Here is a 23,527-nt window from a genome sequence, read left to right as displayed (position 1 = left end):
TCTGGTGTTCAGAGTGTTTCTGATGTTCCATGAGACTGACAAACGTTTGCTTTTCTCTCTAGGACAAAACGGTTACAATAGAAAGACTGCAGGACCAACTACAAAAGGTAGCAACAAAATAATTCTACTTCAGTTAACATGTTATTGATATATGAAGACTTTTATTGTCTAATATTTAAACTCTGCCTCTTAAGGTATCATCTGGAAGCTGCGAGGAGACAAAGGGCTCTGATCTTCATCAGGAGTTGATGGAGGCTCAAAACGAGGCAGCTGCCACCAAAGAGGAGCTGAACAGCAGTAGGGAGAGTTTGGAGAAGCTGCAGGAGCTGCTGCAGGTACAGACATCAAATAAACGTGACCAACATATCCTGCCATTACCCTGACATTCATCTATAAAAACATCACTTCTGGAAATACATGTATTCTTCATGTTATTACATTCCTTTCAAAAGTTGTCATTTTGTACTTAATTTCAAATGGATTGCTTTGCTGTCAGGAGATTTGAGCTCATGTAACTGATATTTGAAGAAATAGTTTGACATCACGCTGGTTCGATATCTTCTTTGTTACTGAGAGTTGGATAAGAACATCAAAACTAGTCTCATCTTAACGGAAATATCTAGCTAAACTGTGTGGCCTGTTAGCATCATTTAGTAGTAAGTAAACAGGAAACCCTGACCTTCTTACTCTTCTTGTTTTAATGAAATAAACAAGATATAACAGGTCGATGAATACGCTTTAGAGAGACTGCTAGGTGGACCTTCAGACAGAGCAATGCTAGCTGTTCTTTCCTGTATTACCCCTAAGCTAAGTTAAACGGCGTGGTATCAATCCTCTTAATTCTCCACTAGATAGCAATTCATATTCCACCTTCTCAAACTATGTTGCGTCTTTTTTACTGATGTCAGATCTGAGTTCACTTATGTGTATGAGTTGTATGTATGTATTCACATTTTAATATCGCACAATTGTGTTTTCATAGGAGCGTGAAATGACCATTGCTCAACTTAAAGGAGAACTTTTTGAAGTAAGTAAAAGCTTTATTTCCCCGCATCTGAAGTGCAGTGTTTAACATTATCGTATATTTTTCTATAGTTCTATAGATAGATATGATAGTTGTTTGTTACGAGACGTCAGATTATTTTATGATAACTGGCTGACCATTTTCCAAATCATCCTCAAGGTACAAGCTGATGAAGAACGAGCCACCATGACGGAGCTTCTCCAGGAGGTCAGAGATGATGCGGCTACCACCAAAGAAGAACTCAGCAGATGCAGGCAGCATAATGACAACCTTCAGGAGGAAATGCAAGCTCGGGAAGTTTCCTTTTCTAAACTCAAAGAGGAGCTCCAGGGTCTCCGAACAAATGTGGATACCACCAAAGAAGAACTCAGCAGATACAGGCAGCATAATGAGAGACTTCAGGAGGAACTACAAGTTTGTGAAGTTTCCTTTTCTAAACTTAAAGTAGAGCTCCAAGAGGCTCGAACAGCCTTGATGAAGGCGGCAGTTTCTGGTCCTCCATCTACTTCTCCCTCACCTTCACCCTCTCCCTCTCCTCAACCTGCCTCCGCTGCTTCCTCCTCCTCCTCCACCACCCAGCCCAAGAGGAAAGGAGGTAAACAGCCGGCTGGTAGGGGAAGCAGCGCCAATGAGAAAACATCTCTCTCCAGGAAGAACTCTGCCCCTTCCAGCCAGCACCCTTCCAACAAGTCTCACAGCGCCCGTCTGAACAGCAGCTCTGAGCAGCGACACGCAGCCGTCACTCACTCCTCCACACAGACCGAACCTCTCCAAATGTCTGACCTCGGCCCGGACATTGAGTCTGCTACCAAAGAGGAGATGGAGGAGGTGATCGAAGATTTCCAGGAGAAGATTGGACAGATGCAGGAGCTCCACGCGGCGGAGATCCTGGACATGGAGGCCCGGCATATTTCAGAGAGCGAGGGCCTTCGCAGGGACACGCAGGCGCTGGAGGACGAGTGCAAGGCCCTGAAGGCCGTCATCGACAAGCTGCGCTCCAGAGAGGTGAGGGCAGGAAACAATAAAGTAATGCTACTAACATTTATTATACTCTACACCCAGCTGTCAAATTATACTCCTTTATGAAATACTTGATTAAGACAGTAAAAATATCTAATTGATGTTTAATCTCTTCTAGGCCCCTACATCAAGACAAGACCGTCCAACGACACGATTCAAGGATGGCTACACAAGTGGTAAGAAACATCACATTAATACAAAACATGAGAGCTTGTCCTCTGTTTCCGTTATTGCTTCAAATATTTAAGGCTCATTTTTTACAGTATTGTTTATTCTTAACATTTCAACTGACAAGAACAAAGGTGTCAAACTCAAAGCTAAATCCAGACCCTCGCAAACTTTATTTTAGCCTGTTTATCAGTTCATATTCTTAATAAATGATATTGTTCACCATTTTTCAGTATTTTGTTTCAAGAAAGTGTTTTCCCATTGCAGACAGCAGCTCAGACTACAGCCAGCGGACTGGATTTGACTTCCCGAACCTGCAGCAGGAGTTCAGGACGACTCCAGAGGGCGCCAGGAGAGAAGCTGACGATCATCTGCCCGACCGGATCAAGGTAACACCTTCAATTATTATAAACGCTGTCCTAGAGCTGAGCAAAATATGATTATTCACAATTATGATTGTGAATGTAATAAACATGACGCTGAAAAACTTGCTATAAACAAAATACAGTAGCTTAATTGACACAATAGTTGTATTAAAAAGGGAGACGTATTGTTTTTAAGTTTGTTGTTGTTGTTACTGCCTAGGGTGACCATATTACATAACTGAAGGTCACCCTTCTTACTTTTTTCTGAATTCCAAAGAATGCTAAAAAGATTTCTGTGTGGTGTTGGTGTATTTAGACGTTGCTCCGCGAGGTGCACCAGGAGGGCATGCAGGTGCTCTCTCTGTCAGAGCTCCCTCTCACTGAGGGCGACCCGGACGGCCAGTTCAGCGTCCCCAGCTGGGTGAAGGAACGAGACGCACTACTGGCCACTGTGGAGTCTCTCAAGGGACTCATCACCCAGATGCAGACACACAGAGGAACACAGGTAAAGGAACAATCTTCACAAAACACTGCTTACTGTTTGTCAGAAACGGCACAGTTCAAAGCAGTTTTAAGCTGTCATGTATCTTGTCTGTTTTGATGCCTGTGTGTTTACCTGTGTGTCTCTGACTTGCCTCAGACCTCAGGCGGCGCAGACTGGCGGGCCGAGCTGCTGGATGCGGTGCAGCAGGTGTTTATGAGGGAGCGCGGCGTGCTGAAGAGCGCCCTCTACAGCCAGCTGGACCTGCTGGACACCAGCGACGCCATCATCCACCTCAACCAGCTGGAGCGCAGATTGGCAGAACAGGTGAGAACAAATCTGTGATCTTGCACTGAATTCACTCACTTCAAATAACTGTAGTGCTGACTGGATGTACAGTTGCACTGCACAGAAAAACACATCTGACTGGAGTGCATTGGGAGCAATATGCCCTTCGTTTGTTTATAATTGTTCAAATCTATTACTGGCACAGATCCTTGGGTAAAACCAGTCAGTTTCCTATTCTATTATTTCTATTATAAGAGCAAGTCAGTAAAGCCATTCAATATAACAACTACTAATTAACTACTAACATTTACACAATATTGGACAAAATATTGTCATTCCTTTCCTTTGATCATTGTGTCAGAAACCACATGTTGTTTTTGTGATCCTGCTCCAGGACTCCATGCACAGAGAGGCGATGGGTTCTCTCCACACTTCAGAAAGATCCAGTCTCATCTCCGAGATTCATCAGCTCCGTATTCAGCTGGAGCATCTTCATCAAGGTCAACAAGGTAATACAAACTTCTCTCACTCTGCCTGCCATCTTCTTTTCCCCTCACTATGTAATACCCTCATTATTCTAACTTACTTTGAAAAGACATCCTGTTATAATGTCTTCTGATGAATGACCCCCAGGTGCCCAGCCTTTGGGTGGTGAGCGTAGCCTGAAGGAGCAGAGGGAGGGAGGAGGTGCTGATGGATCAGCTGAGGCCGACAGACTGCTGGAGGAGGAGCTGAAGACTGAACTGTCCCAAACCAAACTGGAGCTGGAGACCACGCTCAAGGCTCAGCACAAACACCTCAAAGAGCTGGACGCACTCAGGTAAGATACCATGTTCTCTCACAGTGTCCCCTGCATCTTTTGGGATTCAGTAGCATAGAAGAAGCATGAAGAGGCAAACGTAGCACTTTAAAAGAAACAAATCAATTAGAGAAAACTCTTGTTTTTTTTAAACCTTCTTTTTACTTTGGTGACCCCTCATATTTGTTTAGTTTGAATTTCCTTGAGAAACAATCATTTAACATTTCATAGATGAGTGTTTCACACCAATTACAACTTTGAATCTGAAGGATTGTCTCTGTCCACAGGGCCGAGGTATCGCAGAAGGCTGTTGAGGTTGAAGCACTGAGCGACCAGCTGACAGAGGAGAGGAAGAGGAGCAGAGATGCTCAGTGGGCCATGGAGAAGGAGAAGTGTCGAACAGGGAGAGACGAGGAGAGTAAACGAGAAGAACTGGAGGTGAGAGCCCTAAAGACCGGCGCCTTTTGTATCTCTTGTTGCTAAAACTTATTTTTGTCGGCTTTTTTTTAACATACAGAACAAACAACAACAAACGAAGAAAAACCCATGCAAACATTAAAATACTGGGTGTTGAAGCAGTAAAGTCCAAAGCATTATGTTATTGTGATGGTTTACAAAACAGGAAAAAGAAAATACAGTCAACATTGTCACAGTTAAGGCATTGCTGTCAGTTGCTTTTTAAAAACGAGCATTATCCGTTTCCCTGTCAGGACCTGCAGCTGGCTCTGAGGGAGCAGAAGAGCTGCGTGGCTCAGCTGACCCTGACCCTGGATCAGCAGCGCCAGGCCTCCTCTCGGCTCTCCCAGCAGGGGGAGCAGGAGACCCTCAGCCTCCAGAGACGCCTCCAGGAGCTCCAGGTTCAGCTGGAGACCGAGCGAGCCAAAGCCCTGGAGATCAGCACTGCGCTGGGGAGGGAGCGGGAGCTGAGGGCGGTGGTCTCCTCTGATGGAGGACCCTCCAGTGGGCAGCGGGTGGACGAGAGTAAGAGGGGTCTCAGCGAGGAGGGGAGTCTGCTGGAAAGACTGCAGAGAGAGCTGGACGACAAACATGCAAAGGTGGGAGGTTTTTTGATGAACTTGCTCCAAAAAGCCACTAGATAGGGGACAAAAGAAGTACATGTATTGCGTTTATCTTCTTTGCATAACTTTACATTTCTGTTGAACTATCAGAACACAGTTGACAGTCGCACTATATAGTAGAGAGAATAGCCAACTGGTCCCACCCATCAATTCTCTTAGGCATTATCGAAACATCCCCACCATTAAACCATGAAACCCCCCAGTCCTTAACCACTTGCAAATCCAGCTTTTGCCCCTCCTGAAATGTCAATTCTAAACATATGTCTCTGATAAACACATATAGAACTAAAACTACAATTTAACAGAGTAAAAGGCAATCAGAGTATAAAACATAATCTATATATATGATTGAAATGATTATATGAACATTTGACACCACACTAGTATCCAAGGTACAAATATTTGTATTTGAAGTCTGCATTTCTTCTTCTCTCTCCTCCAGGTGGTGCAGCTCCTCAGTCAGGTAGAGGCCCAGAAGCTGGAGGTGGTACGAAAAGAGGAGGAGCTTAATTTGGGGAGTCAGAGGTCGAGGCGGGACCAGGAGGTGCTGCTGGAGGCTCGGGCCCAGCTTGAGAGGCTGGAGGTGAGGATGTCTGAGACCCAGGAGCAGCTGGAGGGAGAGACGGAGAGGAGGAAGGGTCTAGAAGAGGAGAAGGAGAAACTGGAGGAGAGGTTACATCAGTCAGGAGAGCAGAGAGGAGGGAGAGAGGGGAGCACACCGGTACAGGGTGATGGACAAAGTGTGAGTGTCAACTGATCACACGCTCTTAATAAACCTTTCACTTTCTGGAGTCTCTTTTAATAATGTGTTGGTTTCTAAACAGCAGGCAGCCAGCGAGTCCACCGATCGCACCAAAGACTGGGTGTTCCAGCAGAAGAGTGGCAATGGTCAGTCAGCAACATCCACCACGGCTCCTCACACGGGGGCTTCTCCAGCCACGCACAGCAGCGGACCACACCACAGTCCTTGGCGCACAGCTGACAAAATCTTCAGCAAACTGCACCTCATTTCCTCCAAGATCAGAGGAATGGCGAACAAGACGACTGGCAGGTAACCAACGCAGCTTTAAGCAATAAGGACAAAGTAACTGGTTGATCTGTTTACTCCACAGAAAATAAAAATAAATAACAAATGGTGTGACCTTTGTACACGTGTGCAGGCTGACTGCAGAGGTGGACAGTGAAGAGTTATCCTGGGTGCAGTCCAATGTTGATGAGGTCATCACTATGCTGCAGCAGTCCCCAGGGCTACCCTCAATCCCTGAGGTCAGTGTTTTATGTTTATATAAAATATGTGTTATGTTTAATTTACGATATAGAGGTAATATATGAAATACATTTACTTAAGAAGTAAACACTTTGCTTTTGATAGAAAATTGTTGTTGATTGTTTATTTACTTTTTGAACGTCTGTAGTCTATCAACCTCCTAACATGGTTGTGACTTCCTATGTGTTTCAGAGTGTGTCCCTGCCGGCAGGAGGCTCCTCCAGCTCCTCCAACTCCCTGACGGAGCGGCTGCTGAGGCAGAACGCTGAGCTGACAGGTTTCGTCAGCCGTCTGACCGAGGAGAAGAACGATCTGAGGAACCACACGCTGCGTCTGGAGGAAGAGCTGCGCCGCTACCGGCAGGCTGGCCTGGGACCTGACGAGAGCGTGAGTACATCAAATCAAATCAAGTTTTATTTATATAGCACATTTATAAACGATTTTTGGTCGAGCCAAAGTGCTGTACATATAATAAAAATAGCCTACAGTAGAGACACTTTACAGCAAATACAACAGCACAGATTGTTCAGAATATCAGTATGAGAAAAACGACACCCTCTGTCCTTAGACCCTCTGTCCTTAGACCCTCACATCGTACAAGGAAAAACTTCCAGAGAAAACCCACAGTTTAAAAAAAGGGGGGAAAATGGGAGAAACCTCAGGGAGAGCAACAGAGGAGGGATCCCTCTCCCAGGAATGACATGACAGGAAGTGCTATTGGGATGACCTGCTATGATATCATTAACATTGCCTTTCATCTGACATTCAATACAGACGGCTGTTACTAAATATCCTCGTTTATTTTTGGTCCTGCAGTCCAGCAGCAGGAGAGGAGGGTCCAAGTCGGACTCGGCAGGTTTGATCCTCTCTCAGGAGCGGGAAGTTTGGACGAGAGAGAAGCTCCGCCTGGAGAAAGCTTTAATTCTGGCTCAGGCCCAGGTGGCCCGACTCCGGGGGGAGATGAGGAGTGACGCCCTGCGGGAGATCACTGGACCTGAGAGTGACAACGCTGCACTAAAGGTCAGTTTAAAACAGCTTATAACTCACTGAAATGTAGGAGCTTAGAGTCTCCATGTGTAATTATATCATTTGTCTCTTTTCCTTTGCCTCCAGAGGATGTACGGGAAGTACTTGAGGTCAGAAAGCTTCCGCAAGGCGCTGATCTACCAGAAGAAGTATCTGCTGTTACTGCTGGGCGGCTTCCAGGAGTGTGAGGAGGCCACGCTCTCGCTGCTCTCCAGGATGGGAGGCCGGCCGGCGCTGCCCAGCCTGGACCCCAGCAGCCAGCGGCGCCGCGGGCTGATGCGCTTCAGGTCTGCAGTCAGAGTCTCCATCGCTCTCTCCAGGTAGGAAACCTGAACTCTGTGTTGGAAGGATTCTTCTTCATCTAAATTACAAAGGTCCTCATGTTAACAATAGATGGTGGTGTCATCTCAGAGATTAAAACTTCATATTTTCTGCTCAGAATGCGTTTCCTGGTGAAGCGATGGCACCGGGCGACGGGGATGATCTCCACCACGTCCTCCAGTGTCAACAAGAATGGAACAAGACAGATATTAGGTAACCACAGGATTTCAGGTCCTACATCTTAGACAGTATCATTTAATAGTGAGGCTAAATGCATTTGTATTCCTCTCTCTCTCAGGTACAGAAGCAAGAGACTCGCCGTATCTTCACCCCGGCAGCGTGGAGATGTACAGAGAGCAAGGAAGTGGAGGAGGAAGTGGAGGAGTCTCCAGTGGCAGGGGGCGAAGTGGACGTGAATCACCCAGATCAGCTGTCTCCTCCACACAGCAGAGGTGAAAAATCTGATGCAGCTAACAATTCCTGTTATTATAAATGAACCCAAAACTATTTATTTTCAGGAGTCTAACTAGATTTTATAATGATGATAACCGATATTTCTTAAACAAATGTTTTTATGTTACCTGAAGACCACTATAGTTCTCCAAAACGTGGTGAAACTGTGCTAGAATCCGTCGCTGCCTTTATTTCCTCCTGGCCTCTGAGCTAGGTAAAGGTCCTTATACTGTAAACACTTCAATGTTACCACGGTTTTACCCCTGGCAGCTCAAATTACTCAAGTCTTCAAAAGGGAGAGGTGAGCAATTGCATATTCAGTTTGTTGCAATCTGCACCTTCCCCACTAGATGGCACTAAATGCGACAAGCTGATCTTTTGAAGTGAAAAAATGAAAAACATCAAAATAATTGAAAAGTATAAATTGAAGGCTAACTCAAAGCGAAATTTAGATCTGTATCATATTGTGTCAGTTGTGTTTCTGATATGTTGTGTCTGTGTTTGTGCAGGATTCACATGGCGGGAGACCACGGAGCGCTCACCTGTTCCCACCTGCAGAGCTACGACCCCGACCGGGCGCTCACCGACTACATCTCCAGACTGGAGGCGCTGCAGAGGAGGCTGGGGAGCGTGACATCAGGTAACACACACTGAGCACTGAATTACAATCATACTGTTAGAAAATAAATCAATCAACTAGTGGTTGTTAACTACCTTTCGTTCTCTCCTCAGGTGCTTCTTCATATGCTCAATTGCACTTTGGCTTGAGAAGATAGACGCTGTCAAGTTACTTTGGCTTGAAGAAACTCAGTTGCCTTTTGTCGTGCTGAGCGCTCTGCTGTTTTTCTATCATTCTGGTGTGGACTGTATCTTTCCATGTGGACCAAAACACATTTTTATATTAGTGTACGACATGTTATGTATTCAGGCTTTTTGTCGCCATCACTTGAAAAACAGCTATGTTTGTAATAAATCTGCCTCTTTGTTGTGGATGAGCTTAAATCGTGTATATTGTCTAATGCTAATTTAAGACCTCTTGATTAATTTATATGTTTGTGTTGTATGGGTGGAGCGTTATGTAAAGAATGTTTGGGTTTATCGTTGAGGAGGCTGCTACTGGATCTCCTACACTACACTGTGTTTTGTTTCGGCCAGGAGAACTACAGAGGACCTTTGTAGAGAACGTATTTTTGTAAAGCGTAGGAGCTTTGAATTTTCTGGGTATTTTGTCAAAAACTGAATTAAAGAGGAATACATTATTTGAAAAGAGTTGAGTATTTGGGTCTTTTCTTCTTCTTTTACAAAAATATATTCACAATTCATTTGACATTCAGTGCGGACAGTGTGGGATGATTTTTAGATGTTCTTTTTATTGAAATAAGGAATTAAAACGTTTTTTCCTGAAGCAAAGAACAAACAAAGGACAAAATAAACCATACTATGTATTGCTAAACACAATATTCTCTATAATCAGAAGACATTTCCCGGTTTATTTAAAGCCAATGAACAACAACACAGCCTGTGCAGTGAGACTTTGTAACTCTCTGTTTAGCTGAAGCTAAATAATGTCTCAAAGCAGGAATCATTCAGTTTACTGGATAACTACTAACAAAATAACTCATTCAAATCTGTAATATGGAACTTCTGCTTGGTTTACAGTTAAAAACTAAATTCAACTTGCTGGTCTTTTCAAAATCAACAGATGTTTCCCCTTCATCAAGGCACTGAACATTTTTAAGAATTCACACTGTGAATATTAGCATCTGTGTTCAAGTCAGTCGTACAGTCAGTGCAATTATCTCTGCAAGCACACGTCTCAAAAGCTCATGCATTACTGTTGACATTGATGGGTAGAAAAGTGCAGGAGAAAGCACTCAAACTAAACAATTGGACGTTTTTAGGCAGAGCGAAGTGCGTTCATCTATTAAATCCTAAATTCAAGTCCCAGGAAGTTGCAGCTCCACTTCAACACTCAGGATGTTTCCTCGTGTCTCTCACTGTGCTCTCCTCTTGTATTTGATGACGGGGTTGTGAGGGGTGTGAATCATCGTGGTGTAGTTGATTGTGGGGAAATATCCATCCACCAGGTCAAAGTCGTACATGCGCAGTAAAGTAGACCAGATGGTTTTGATCTGGACGTAAGCAAAGTTCTCCCCGATGCAGCGATGGCGGCCTGAAGAGCAGACAGAGAAGTTTAGATTTTCTTGTGAGGTTATAAGCAGGTGTTGTTCATGATTTGATTTAAATCCACAGCTAAAAAATGAAATACAAATGTAGATAGAAAACTGAATTACAGGTACATAATTGATAAATGAGACCCACTTCTTTCATGAAAATGATAGATTTTCTCATACCAGCTCCGAAGGGCACGTAGGCGAACTTCTCCCCCGCTGCAGGGTTGTCGTTGAGGTAGCGGTCGGGGCTGAACTCCATCCTTTCGTCCCAGGTGTCCTGCAGACGCTGGTTGACGGTCGGGGAGACGCACACCTGGTGTCCCACAGGGATGGTGTATCCTGCTGCAGTCTAACAGAAAGGAAAAAACATGCATATTGAATTACAGAGATACCATCATGTTAAGTACTATAAAGAAATAACAAAACAAACAAACTGTGTAGTTCTTACCTGAAGAGAGCGGGCCATCCTCATCATGGTCATGATTGGCGGGCGCAGACGCAGGGTCTCCTTCAAACAGCGCTCCAACAGGCTGAGGTCTTTCAGCTGAGGACAACAACAGGAAAATATTCAGATTGACTAACTCAAGAATATGAGAAGAACCACTTACAGTATAGTGTCAAAAAGCAACAGCCATTTATGACTTTTGGTGTATTTTCTTTAACAAAATGTGATATTGATCTTGATGCAGTTAATTATTATTAGTTCTTTTTAACTACAGTATATTAAATATAACGGCAGTAGCCTGAAAACTGTGTTGTGGTTTATACAACATCACACATTTATAAGTGTGTTATTAATTACACCCAGGAAAAGCAGCACCACCTAGTGCGATATGTCACTCAGTTAAGGTAGAAACAAGATGCAAAACGTTTTTAATGTACATTACTACAATCAGCCTTTTTGTACCTGATCAAGGTCGAGTGCAGGCAGGTCTTCTCCGCACACGGCCTTCTGCTCGGCGTAGCATTTCTCCTGCAGAGCTTTGTCTCTGGCCAAGAAGAAGCCCATCCAGGCGCTGGTGGTGGAGGAGGTGTGCTGCCCCGCCAGGAGCAGACCAATCAGCATCCCCGCAATCTCACTATCGTTCAAGGGGCGTCCGTCTCTGACAGGGGAACAGATTCAAGGGTTAGAAAATCATATTTGAAAAGTTTTAGCAAAGAGCTTTCCAAATACCTTTTGGTGATTTGCTCCGATGGTAATGTTAGCAACTCCTTACTCTCCGATATCACTTTCTTTATAAGCCCAGCTGCATTTTCAAAACATAATGTAGTTTACCAGGAGTAACATCTCTGAAGGATCCTCAGCTAAGTGACCTCTTGTATTTAAACTTAAATAGAATATAGAAGTAAGTGTAGTGGATTTCACGATGTTAAACATATAAACGTTTATGTTTTTTAATGATTTGATTTAGATGCAGTTATTAAGGGTCACAGGCATCTCTAACATTTGAAAAAGTTCTGCCTTAGAAAAGAGTCAGGATACAAATTAAATATCTATCTTAAAAAGTATTTTTAGACATACACTTAGATCCGCCAAGGCAAAAAGGTGATCCAGTCGTATGAGCTCAGAATTGAAACCATGCTGTAATTCTTTCTAGAAGCTCTCTTACTTGTAGGTGGCATCGATGAGGGTCTGCAGGATGTCGTCCACTTTCTCTCCAGATTGCCTGCGCTTCTGAGTCACCTTGGAAAAAATGTTCTTGATCTCTCTGTGAGCATTGTCCCTCTTCCTAAAAGAGAAAGAGGTTATATTTGTGTTATTATTTATACATATACTAGAAAGTTAATACATCTGAGGTAAAGTTCAATCAGGTGTTTTATGTATGTGTTCTCTTCTTTCTTTGAATGAACTAATCCAGTGTTTTGGATTATCTTGGATTGTTATATGCTAATCTTTATTCATGAACAGCAGTCGCACCTGAAGCTGGGCAGGGGCAGCCAGCCGGGCAGCAGCCAGGCAGCGTGGCTGAATCCTCCATCCAGGTCTGCATAGAGCTGAGCTACGTGCTCATTCATCATGCTGCGGATCTCCTTCCCATGCAGGCAGCTGCTGGCCGTCAGGATGATCAGCTCAGACAAGGCCTCGAACAGGTCTGAAACAGGCCAAACGTGTATTCATTAGGAACCAGAAACAGCAACAACCCAAAGAAATCCCACTGACAATCGGTTAAAAAGTATGATTTCATATTACTACGAAACCATTTTCCTGCTTGCATTAGGTTCTGCTGTTTTGGACTCCAAAATAAGTCTGTCACTTGTTACTTTCCTAATATACATGTATTTGTGAAGGATCTTACTTTTCTCCCCGCTGTCTCCCCATCTCTGAAAATACTCGATGGTCTCTGCTTCGATGATTTTCACATGTTCCTTAAAATGAGCGATGTTCAGTCCGGTCTTCAACATCTTCTTTTGTTCCAGAAAGATCTGCAAAATATTAAAGAGAGTGGGAATTGTATCTACAAATCTACTTTCCTGGATCTTATCAATTCAACAGAATTCATAATGTTCTTTTCTAATGTGTAAATGAATGTGGTTCCACTCACATGGTTGGGCACGTCGTAGGCTACTCCTTTGCCAAACACTGGAGTGGTCAGTCTGGAATAAACGTCCTCAGCATTCAGGTCCTCATTCTTGCTGTTGAACATCAGTGTGGCAGCTTCACTGCCCAGCAGGTAAGTGAAGGTACTCCCCACCATGGTGAAGCTGAACACAGGGCCGTACTGAGGGGGGACAGCAGAGACACAGGGGTTAAAACAGTGCTGGGGGGGTCGGGACCAACTAAAAATGAGGGGCCGCAAGTCAATTCCTCTAGTGTTGTTTTATTTAACTATGGATAATCTTTGCTTTTTTTTTTAGGGATATAGGACTTTTTTTAAATTGTTTTAATCACTTATTTTATTTGCTTGCCATAAACAATACAACTGATATCAGAAGTAGACATTTTGTAGGCAGTTGAACAAGGTGGAAAGGTCAAGTGTGTACGTGGGCAAATCACTGTGTATGGGAGGGGGAAATAAGATAAAGTCAAGACTAAAACATATTATGTGCATGGAGCTGCATCTAATATATTTAAACATTTATCCTGTAAGATCATGATCCGGTTTACAGTGTGTTAGCCTGTTTGGACATTTTGAAATGGCTTGGTTTTGTCTGCCCCAACAGTCCCAAACCTACAAATATTTAGTTGAATATCACTGAAAAACTGCCAATATTAAGACTTATAAAGTTGGAACAGTGACAGTGAATTTCTAGACAGCAATGAATCTAATAATGTAAACATAGTGATGTACTAATCATTTATATTCTACTCCAATACTTACTTTTTCATATGCATTTTCAAGAAATTCAATGGGACTTTTTCCAAATGCAATAGCATGACCCAGGAAGGGGATGCTGGAGGGAATGTAAGGTGGGTATTTCTGCAAAAGGAAACATGATAACAGTGGATGATTAATACATGCTTACAGGGAATTTCAACAACAATTTAAGGCACTGACTTTTCCTTCTTCCTACTTACCAGATCAGTGTCTGGAGACTCTTTGAGCAGCATTTTAGTAATATATCCCAGAGCGAGAGTGATGACAGAAGCAGCCAGCACCACGGAGGTCAGGTTGTCGCTCACTTTCCCAACAGTGTCCCCGAACAGCCTACTGCCCATTTCATAAAATTGAACAGACATGTTTACTTCTTCCTCTGGTCCACTAAAACTAGAGGGAATACACGTCTACCTATGCAAAGTTCCCACGGCGGATAAACGTCCAGTTCATCTGATGTTAATCGTCGATATTGTTTCGGCTTCTCTCTACCTGTCAATAGCCGCCCCGCCCCCGCCTGACCAACAGCGGCTTTCTATTGGCTGCTGACCGCGTGTCCGTCAAGCAGCCGCGCTGTGATTGGCTGCCGGCACCTGAACCGATGTCTGGCTATATGATGTCACTCCAGCGGGACAAACAAGGTCTGCGCCATCGATTGATAGGATGCCCAGACACTACAAATCAAACTAGTTAAATTCAAACGTTGACGTTTCCCTCAAAACACGTTAAATAATGAAAAAGGTTAGTGTCGGTAACCAAGAGAGGTAAGGAAATATAATATGCACTTAGACATTTATTATTTATTATGGAAAATAAGCCAGCAGTTTGCTGCCAACTGGTAGTGTGTTAGAGGCTCATCAATAAGGATGACTTAAAATTGGCTTACAATTATAAAGTTAAGTTTGGGTCTTTTTTTAGATGTTATTAACCTGCAATATGTAGTTTTTTTCTTCATGTACATTAATCAGTTTGTTTCATGGTTGCATCACCTAAATATGATTTAATACTATTGTGTGTTTAGTGTTTCAGTCTGAAGCTATTAGTCATGTTGAGGACTTAAAGTGGTTTCTTTATAGTCTCCACACAACACCACCAACTTCCTTCACTTTAAAACTATTTTCATGAACATATCATTTTACAATTGCCACCAGCCTATTCTATACCATCTATCATTTGATTCTTTTAATAAAGCACAATTTGTGGTTCAGAGTTTTCAGCACAAAATCCAACACATCGTCATTCATACATCGGTTTATTAAAACAAAACATTAAATAAACATATTTACATGCACTCCAAATATATGAATGGTCAAAAATACACAATGTGAGGTTGTGACAAATATCAGTAAGCATAATATACATAACGAGGCGTTGTGAAAAGGCCAACATATTGCAGTCAAATGAAAGTCAGTAAGAAAAACTTTGATATTTGGCAGCTGTGGTTTCCTAAACACTTTTTCAGCCATAGGCATATTTGTCCAAAACGCTTTTATCATTTGATGTCATCTGTCCACTCAGCTTCATCAAAAGCTTCACAATAAGGCCAGCCTGCAAGAAAATGATAAACATAATTGAGACCGGGTTATTCAGACATTATTTGAATACTATATTTTAAAAACAACCTTGAACCATTTACTTAGTTTTAGCTTGACATCCTGTAGCAGTTACCTGTTTTGTGTGCACAATGAAGTTCATCTTATTGTCCCCGCTGTGTATCTGGAAGTACTGGTCAGCATGTCCGAGCTGCCACATGAATGTGCTGTACTCCAAACTGATGAGAAGGACCTGGGAGGGCAGAGGTAGATAGATAGATACTTTATTGATCCCAACTTAGGAAATTATTTTGTTACATACTGAGCATGCAAAAAGAGAAAGATTACAGCAAATGTTCAATTAAAACACCAAAAAGCTATCAAAAATGATTACAAACGTATTAAATGTAACCCTTTTTACATTGTGTTTTCCCCTTAAGTTGGAAAAATTATCCTTAAAAAAGTATATCTTATTCCACATATCTAAACTTACAATTGAAGCTGTATTATGTTTAAATAAATAGGTACAATTATTAGCTAAAATAATACTGATAAAATGTTTTAAATAAAGTGCAATATTCAAAACAGGACTCCATGTTATCTGGCAGCACCAAATGGAGATAGTCTTGATGTATTTTGAATACTTTTTTTTACATACTAATTTCTGTTGGTTTAAACAATTCTTTGCTGCCTGGCATTAGTTATTACTGATTGTTCCATTGGTGTGTCTGAGGATTAAGTGGAGACAAGTTAATCTTGTTTTCACCGCTTACAAAAGCACAAAACACATATTAAAACATCTGGTGTTTAAAACATAGAATAAAACATGGCAACACCTTTGTCTCCATATTCATGAGGTGCAGCCCCTTGGTGTTGATCCCGACGTAAACGCGGATCACTTTGTGGTTGCTGGCGCTGGCCTTGGTGTAGACCTGGCCCGTGAAGAAGGCCGCTCCGTAGGTGGGGATGTCCCAGCAGTTCTGCAGGAAGAGCCGCTGCAGGTGGTGCATCTCTTTACTCACCCCCTCACTGGTGCTCAGGGCCTGTGGGAGAGGGAGAGAACAGCCTGTCAGTGAAGCAGGTGGATTTCATTTAAAGATGGAGAGGAATATGTACAATGAAAACTCCCAGTGTACTTTGTACTCATGAAGAATCCTGTTAGTCCAGTGGTACGCCTTGCTTTTCACTTTGGATATCGGCACAATTGATTTCAGGTTTTCCTCGCTGTTGGGGAGAAATGCATCTTTTACTGTATACAACAACTGAAGCTGGTTGTGTGGCATATCACAGACAACAAGGATCATTTAAGAGGTCAGTGCAAAATGTTGTAAAGCATTAGAAACAATATTTTACTTGAGGAATCCTTGCTTGTGCTTCTTGCTCTCATAGCTGCCGTAGATGATCTGCAGGAGGAGGCTGGCCAGTGTGATGAGCTTGCTGTCGGGCGCAGTAAAGAAGCCCTTCAGGAGGCTGTGGCGGGCCTCGTCGAACAGAATGAGGATGGCCAGAGGGTCCTCTATCTTTTTCTCGACATCCAGAGGCAGCCTGACATCTCTGCGGAGGAAGAGCTGAGGCGTTTCCCTCTGAGGATCCAGCACCGTCAGTTCCGTCACGATCTCCGTCCAGATCCTCAGGTGCTGCAGGGGCTTGTGGTAAGGCTTCAGCTGCAGGTCTGACACACAATGTACACCAATGTTACTGAAATAGTTTTTGTTGCATTTATTATTGTAATACTATTATCCCTAAATCAAAACCAAATATACTACATTTGATCACATTTTTCCAACATAACTTTTATATTGATAAAATCCTATGAAGTTGACTGAGCAGGTCTTACGATGCGGTAATACTTTAATGGTCAGATCAAGTCTGAAATGTGACTTGCATCACAGCAGCTCCATGTGTAACATCAACATAGACACATATCAAGACACAATACATGAAAAACAAACAGACATTTCACATAAGAGCACAATCACTGAGAGATCTTAGCTGGTTTTATAGCGAGAGGATACATTTACGAGCAATTTCATCACATGTGTCTTAAGATTGAACTCACGGAGGTTCTCGGAGCAGATCCAGATGGTGAAGTACTGCTGTGTGTCCTGTGAGAGACGCATGCCTTCCATGATCTGCTGCACGGTGGTGTTGTTGCCGTGCTTCAGCTCCACAGAGCGGTACGAGCCGTCCATGCGGTAGATACGCACCTTCTCATACTGTGGAGAACAAAAACGTACCATTAAAAACTAAGTGAAACAGTTTAGATCTTTGTTTGATCTGAAGGACAACACTTGAGGAGTTAGTATCATCTAACGAGCAGTAGACTAAACTACCACAGAAAGATGTAAAAGCATCTTTCTTCCTTAACAATTCAATATATATAAGCAGGCATTACAATTCTTTTTATATGACATGTTCTTTAAAAATAGACAAATGCACAGCTGGGACACAGTGTATGGACACTATAACATACACATAAACCACAACAAAAGCTTGATTTAATCAAAATGCATGGATGGAGTAAGTTTATACTTTAGGCTGTGACAACGTCTCGTCAGAAAAGTCTCCATTTATGGACAAAGTGTGGTAAGCTTATAAAAATGTGTAACTCATAGGGTTGCAAAGGGGCGGAACATTTCCGGTAAATTTCCGGAAAGTTACCGGAAAGTTTCCATGGGAAGTTAAGCTGGGGAATTTTGGAAATATTAGATGCAAAATTAAACAAAAAACATGACATTTCAACAGATTTTCTTATTTAATTTTTTTGAAGTAAAACAGAACAAGTTTGAATTATTTTATTGAACAATTATTTGTTTCATTGAAGAATGAAAACAGGAATGTTGAGTGCCTGTAGGGGGTGTGGTCTCAATAGCCATGCAGTAAGCAGTGTGCTATGGCATGGATATTCAAGTGTACTTGAATGGCATCTGTTTGTTTTAGTCAAGATTATGCTAAAATATACTTTCCCCAACTATATTTAAGTTCCCTACGAAGAGCCAACCTTCAATTTAGAAAATTCCCAGTTTATTCCCATGGAAAGTTTCCATCTTTGAAAATTCCCGGAATTTTGCAACCCTAGTAACTTACAATATCATGGATATACTTCTAGCCAAAGCAATTTGGAAGCGGCATGAGATCAGCTTTAACACTGTGGTGTAACACTTTAGTGTCATGTTTGCAAAGTAATTAGGTGAGTGTGGGATGTGTGACTCACAGGTTTGCTGCTGGTTTGCTGCAGGAGCTTCACCGTCTCCTCCCATTCGTTCTGTTTGTTCTCCTCACACACCTGAAGAGGGGAGCGCTTCTGCTGGTCTTCCATGTGCTGTAGGTGGGAACGTCAATATCAGTATTGACTGGTTATTGTCTTACATAATTACTATATTATGAGATGTAATATAGTGTGTCTTCATACATATGCGCTTTGTCTAAAAATCATACTTACAAAATCATCAAATAATATTGCAATTTTTGATGTGCAATGAACATAAAATATTACATTTGTCAAGCTGTGAACAAGTTATCGACATAATTGTATTAATATTTGCAAAAAGCCTTGTGGTCATGTATAATTTATCATGACATTTATGTTATTTTGCTTGTGCATTACAGAAAAAAAGACATCATTAAATTACATTTAAAAAAGGCTCAAGTAGTTAAGGGAAACAATCACTGTTTTTTTCAACAAGTTTACAATAGATATACGATTTCTATTGCTTTACTGATATTACAAATCAAACAGTGTTCATTGTTCATAATGGAAAGTAGGTGGAGGGGTGATCAATATCTCATGTTGAATTATAATAGCAGCTAGAAAATCATCCATAGTAGTTATGGGAAAAAAATTAAGAGGAACACGGCAAATGTTAGGTAAACGTCACATGTCGTACCCGGTCGATCTCGGGGTGCTGCAGCAGGAGTTGCACGATCTCTGCGTGGCCCCCCCGGGCTGCGAAGTGCAGCGGAGAGCTGAGCTGGCCGTTCAGCAGGTTGGGATTACAGTTACCTTTCTCCAGTAACAGCTTGGTCGCCTCCACTTTACCGTGCCTGCATTGAACCAAACTATGCTTTACCACAAGAACGCATAAACAACACAAACAAAAAATCGGAGAAAGTGAGAGCTTTTGGCTACTTGAGATGAGACGTACCAGCAGGAGTAGTGGATGGGAGCCCAGTGGTCGCTGTCCAGCTGTTTGACAGAGAAACCGCTGTCCAGGAGCTTCAGCAGCAGCTCTGTGTCTCCCTCACAGGCGCTGCGGTGGAGAGGGAAGTCTTCCACCCACTGGCGCTCCCTGCAGAGAATTGTCTTCATTTTATTTTCATGACCAAATAAGAAATTAGACACAGAAAGGAGTAGCAATTGACTGGAGAAGAAGGTCAAAACAATGTGGATCATGTAAGAATAACCACTCACGTGTCTTCTGCCACACAGTTAGGGCCATGCTGCCACTTCTCCCTCTGTGGGATCTGGATCTTGGAGTAGTCGGGCGCTCCGAGACCAAAGTAAGGGTTGATGATAACTTTATCCACCTGCAAACAAAAAGTCAGACAAAGAGGATAAACAAAGGGAAGGGGATGAGATGATTTTTCAAGTTTATAGTACTAACAAAAGGACACTTCCATGTTTTAGACCAGTGCTTCTCAAAGTGTGGTCCGTGAGCGCCCCCTAGTGGTCCGTGAGTATATTGGTAAAATTTCACATTTGAAATAAATAAATAAATGTAAGTTTTCCGCACTCTCGCGGGAATATCTCCGCAATGGAGCGAGCTTAAGTTTCATTGCATGATATAGCCCAGATAAACACCTTCATCACACATGTTGCCACTTGTTTGTACCATTTTCAGGCGATTTGTAAAAAACGATGTGTTTTTGGATATTTGTGGAGTTAGGTGGTCCGCGAGTGTTTTTTTATTGGTTAAGTGGTCCTTGGTATAAAAAAGTTTGAGAAACACTGTTTTAGACAACCAATCTCCCCTGGTCTACTACATAAATCGTGTCAATTTCCCAGCCATTTCTATAAGGTATCTCCTGGTTCTTAAGAGGGTTGTCTCACTCGGTTGGTGTACTGCAGATCTGAGCCGTACAGCGGGTTGAGGATGCACATGTCTGCCTTCTCCAGGGACATCATCTTGCTCTTGATCTCCAGAGCGGTGTAGCCCATGTGCAGACCCTCCTCACTCAGTTTGCCCTCGCTGCTGTAGGCCGGGTTGCTGACGTTGGTCTTCACCCGCTCAACAGGTGCCGGTCTGAACAGGGCGGGGATGGCGTGAGGCACGCTGTGCTGCTCTGCTAACCACCTGTTGACGTCAAAGAGACAACGTTAACTTTTCTAAAGCTTCATCCGAAAAGAGTAGAGCTCGGTCGAGTAGTATTTTTTCCAGACTTAATAAAACAACCTAGAAGAATAAGGTGTCAGCCATTATAAGAGCTGGTCAAATTGTCTAAATGTTAAATAAAGCCACTTCAATGCTTCCTTTTCTTACATTCTTTAGAACAGGGAACACTAGATTATCTTTTACCGGCACCATTCATCCATCAATAACACCTCACTCTTCCATCGTGTAGACGTGTACTATGTATGACTAGAAATCAACCTTCTCAGGAGATGTGATTCTGTTTTAGACAGCAATCCCTACTTGAATTATACAACATTTAGTTTGTTACTGTTCTCATATGACTTATAAAGAAAGTTGCTTTTCCAAAAAACATCATAGTCAGTTTGATTATTCAGGTGCATATGAATTCTCCTTCACATCTTTACTTGAACTCATGAAGGGGTTAGAGGTAGACATATGGCATAATGTATTGACTATTTGACCGCAGTCTGTGTATCTGAATATATCCTCACTTGTCTAAGGCCAGGAGCATCTTGGAGGTGCTGGGGCAGAAGTGGGCACTGGTCTCGCTGCACACCCGCATGATGTCCTGGAAGCAGTAGAAGCTCGGGCTCCCGGCGCTGTGCAATGGCTTGCTGTTGTCTGTTCAGAGTAATTTATTAGTATACAGAATGTAAACAATGTTTTACAATGTCTGAGGCATCGATTTTGTGTGAAGGATCCTTGGTGTTACGCTCACCTTTAACACTGACTGGCACGACAAAAAGCGAGGCCTCTTTTCCTTCATTGTTTCCATCGAGGGGGAATTTCTTCATATGAACCACACGCTTTCCTGAAACACAAAAGTGTCAGGATCAGCAGTGAGTCATGAGTAAACCATTCCTTCACTTTAAAGAGCAACAACATCTTTAAATGACAGGCAGCAGTTGTGATGCTGTATGCACGGCTGAAATGTGAACTATTCTTGAGTGTGAATGTCCAACACTCACCGATGAAGCTTTGGTTGTTGGATATTGATCTGACGGTTTCGTCCACATAATCCAATATGGATTTGGATTTGTCTCCTGCAACTTGGATTTTTGTCGCCAGGAGGACTTTCTTTCTTTTCTTCTCCTTCCCCTCCAAAGGCACTTCAATCAGCAGGATCTGTTCAGGAAACATAAAAGCTTAGTTGAACAATTCTGAAATGAAAGGTGGTTAAATGGCTGGTTCAAAATCTGCTTAGAAGTCATTGGTTAGGTGTTTTAGTGTATCGTTTTAAATGTAATTGTTTTTCATTTTTGTTCAATTTATTATTGGTGATTTACCATTTACTGCTTTAAATACTTTTATTTTTATTTATTTTTAAGGCAATATAGTGTCAGTTTAAATTAGGTTGCAGTTTAGAAAAATCTTTTTATTTTAGTGCAAAAAAACCTTGTAAAACACAAGGAAATGTAAAAACAACATTAACTATATTCAGCTTTCTTTGATAAGTGTATATTCCTCAGAAGACAGATATGTTTCCTCTTTGTCTCTTCTATTTTAGATATGATATAATTTGACTTTGCTTAGACATTGAGGCCAGTAAGTTATTTGTTTTCTGACTCAGGATATTTACCTCATAAGCTTTGGCTCTGTACTCCTTTGAGCTCAGGCTGACTTGACTCTTCGGGCGAATGACAGCCACAAACACATCCTCCAGGCTGTCCTCGTTGCCCATCCTGCTGACTCTCTCTCAGTCCCGACACAAGGTTCTACACAAGGGCCAAATGCTGTGGAGAGGCATCCCTGAAACAGATCACAGTTAATGTCATTATGAATGTTGTCATAATACTCACATTGAGCTTGATGTAAAAGCTTGGAAATTCAGACAAAACCAAATTCAGAAACAACCAAATGACAGCAATATAATGATATATAATGATGATTAAATGTTTATTTAATCAATATGATACTTGATATTTAAAGTAAAGGCACCTCAAGACCGGGGCTTATGGCATGCTTTAAGAGAATGTTATAATAATGCTTTTCACAAGTATCTGCAATACAGAACAGGCTTCAGGTTTAACTCACTCTTTATAGACATACAACTAATAAACAGCAATACATTAACATTAAAAAACCATCCGCTCAGACATCAACTTGTTGAGTTCAAAGTGAGGTCACGCCCCGGAAACCAAACTATGTTGTCTTCAAACAGTTATTACACAAAGTGTGTTATCTACTATTTAGACTACACTCAAAGCTGCTGGATCAAACTAGCGTTGACACATTTCCTCCCGTACAATAAACACGATCAACTTGTAGGTCTGAATCAGCAGCTGTAGCCGGGATGCTACAGTCGTCATCACCGCTTTTCCGCTCTTAAATCAGATGAAACTTACCTAAAGCTTCGTGTCTTTTTCCTCCAGCAGACCAGAAACAGCTTTTCTCAGCCCTCGGTTAGTTTCACCATGTTTATTTCATCAGACTCTGCTCCTGGTGAACTTCCACGGCAGATATGTGTGTTGCGGTCGCTGCAGGCCTGTAACTTTGGGGCAGGGCTGCACACACACAAACAGAGGAATCGCGTTACGTTCCATGACAGCAGCTCGGCTCGGAAAACAGAGGACTCTGGCGGTGAGGGGGACTCAGTGCGGCAGCATTAAATATTGACATACTCAAATGTGTTGTATTTCTTTCCTGGAAGTATTTGAAAAACCCCCAGAAGAATTCAAAGCGTGCTTGTGAAAAATATGTATTTTTAGACATAGTGTGTAGGTGTAGGCCGTGTAAGGAGATAATCATTGAAATTCCCACGTTTTATTTCATTCTGCGCACTTAGCTAGAGTTAGCAGAAACTGACCACATGATCTCCCTAAACTGCATGAAGTGCACCTGCTTAAGGTATGGTTCAAGTTA

General features: G+C 42.3%; 3 protein-coding genes across 3 annotated transcripts in view; 1 reads left to right on the top strand and 2 right to left on the bottom strand.

Moving 5' to 3' along the window:
• Positions 1–9,560, top strand: part of akap9 (A kinase (PRKA) anchor protein 9) — a 65,838-nt gene extending 56,278 nt beyond the window's left edge. Inside the window, 22 exon segments of the mRNA XM_034210476.1 lie at positions 63–107; positions 195–335; positions 983–1,027; positions 1,184–2,029; positions 2,163–2,220; positions 2,480–2,601; positions 2,894–3,082; positions 3,218–3,385; positions 3,741–3,855; positions 3,980–4,166; positions 4,433–4,583; positions 4,856–5,200; positions 5,667–5,966; positions 6,049–6,275; positions 6,385–6,490; positions 6,684–6,878; positions 7,308–7,511; positions 7,605–7,837; positions 7,957–8,051; positions 8,137–8,290; positions 8,801–8,931; positions 9,024–9,560. Of these exon segments, the coding sequence (XP_034066367.1) occupies positions 63–107; positions 195–335; positions 983–1,027; positions 1,184–2,029; positions 2,163–2,220; positions 2,480–2,601; positions 2,894–3,082; positions 3,218–3,385; positions 3,741–3,855; positions 3,980–4,166; positions 4,433–4,583; positions 4,856–5,200; positions 5,667–5,966; positions 6,049–6,275; positions 6,385–6,490; positions 6,684–6,878; positions 7,308–7,511; positions 7,605–7,837; positions 7,957–8,051; positions 8,137–8,290; positions 8,801–8,931; positions 9,024–9,067 (4,101 nt within the window). The 3' untranslated portion in view covers positions 9,068–9,560.
• Positions 9,561–9,643: 83 nt separating this feature from the next.
• Positions 9,644–14,281, bottom strand: LOC117542669 (lanosterol 14-alpha demethylase). Its single transcript, XM_034210475.1, has 10 exons — positions 13,983–14,281; positions 13,786–13,884; positions 13,009–13,185; positions 12,763–12,889; positions 12,384–12,558; positions 12,076–12,195; positions 11,373–11,568; positions 10,914–11,009; positions 10,646–10,814; positions 9,644–10,464 (listed from the first exon to the last, which is right to left on the bottom strand). Exons 1-10 carry the CDS (start codon positions 14,142–14,144, stop codon positions 10,286–10,288), a joined length of 1,500 nt encoding a protein of 499 aa, XP_034066366.1. The 5' UTR covers positions 14,145–14,281; the 3' UTR covers positions 9,644–10,285.
• Positions 14,282–15,014: 733 nt separating this feature from the next.
• On the bottom strand, positions 15,015–23,200 carry krit1 (KRIT1 ankyrin repeat containing). Its single transcript, XM_034210458.1, has 16 exons — positions 23,011–23,200; positions 22,245–22,414; positions 21,634–21,790; positions 21,384–21,476; positions 21,157–21,286; positions 20,362–20,605; positions 19,723–19,838; positions 19,457–19,600; positions 19,199–19,355; positions 18,526–18,633; positions 17,371–17,527; positions 16,665–16,983; positions 16,448–16,535; positions 16,148–16,354; positions 15,448–15,564; positions 15,015–15,327 (listed from the first exon to the last, which is right to left on the bottom strand). Exons 2-16 carry the CDS (start codon positions 22,344–22,346, stop codon positions 15,238–15,240), a joined length of 2,229 nt encoding a protein of 742 aa, XP_034066349.1. The 5' UTR covers positions 22,347–22,414; positions 23,011–23,200; the 3' UTR covers positions 15,015–15,237.
• Positions 23,201–23,527: the final 327 nt, after the last annotated feature.

This window comes from Gymnodraco acuticeps, unplaced genomic scaffold (genome assembly GCF_902827175.1).
Source record: "Gymnodraco acuticeps unplaced genomic scaffold, fGymAcu1.1, whole genome shotgun sequence".
NCBI classification, from domain to species: Eukaryota; Metazoa; Chordata; class Actinopteri; order Perciformes; family Bathydraconidae; genus Gymnodraco; species Gymnodraco acuticeps.
The sequence above is the reverse complement of the archived record's forward strand: the minus strand, read 5'-3'. Positions and strand labels throughout refer to the sequence as shown.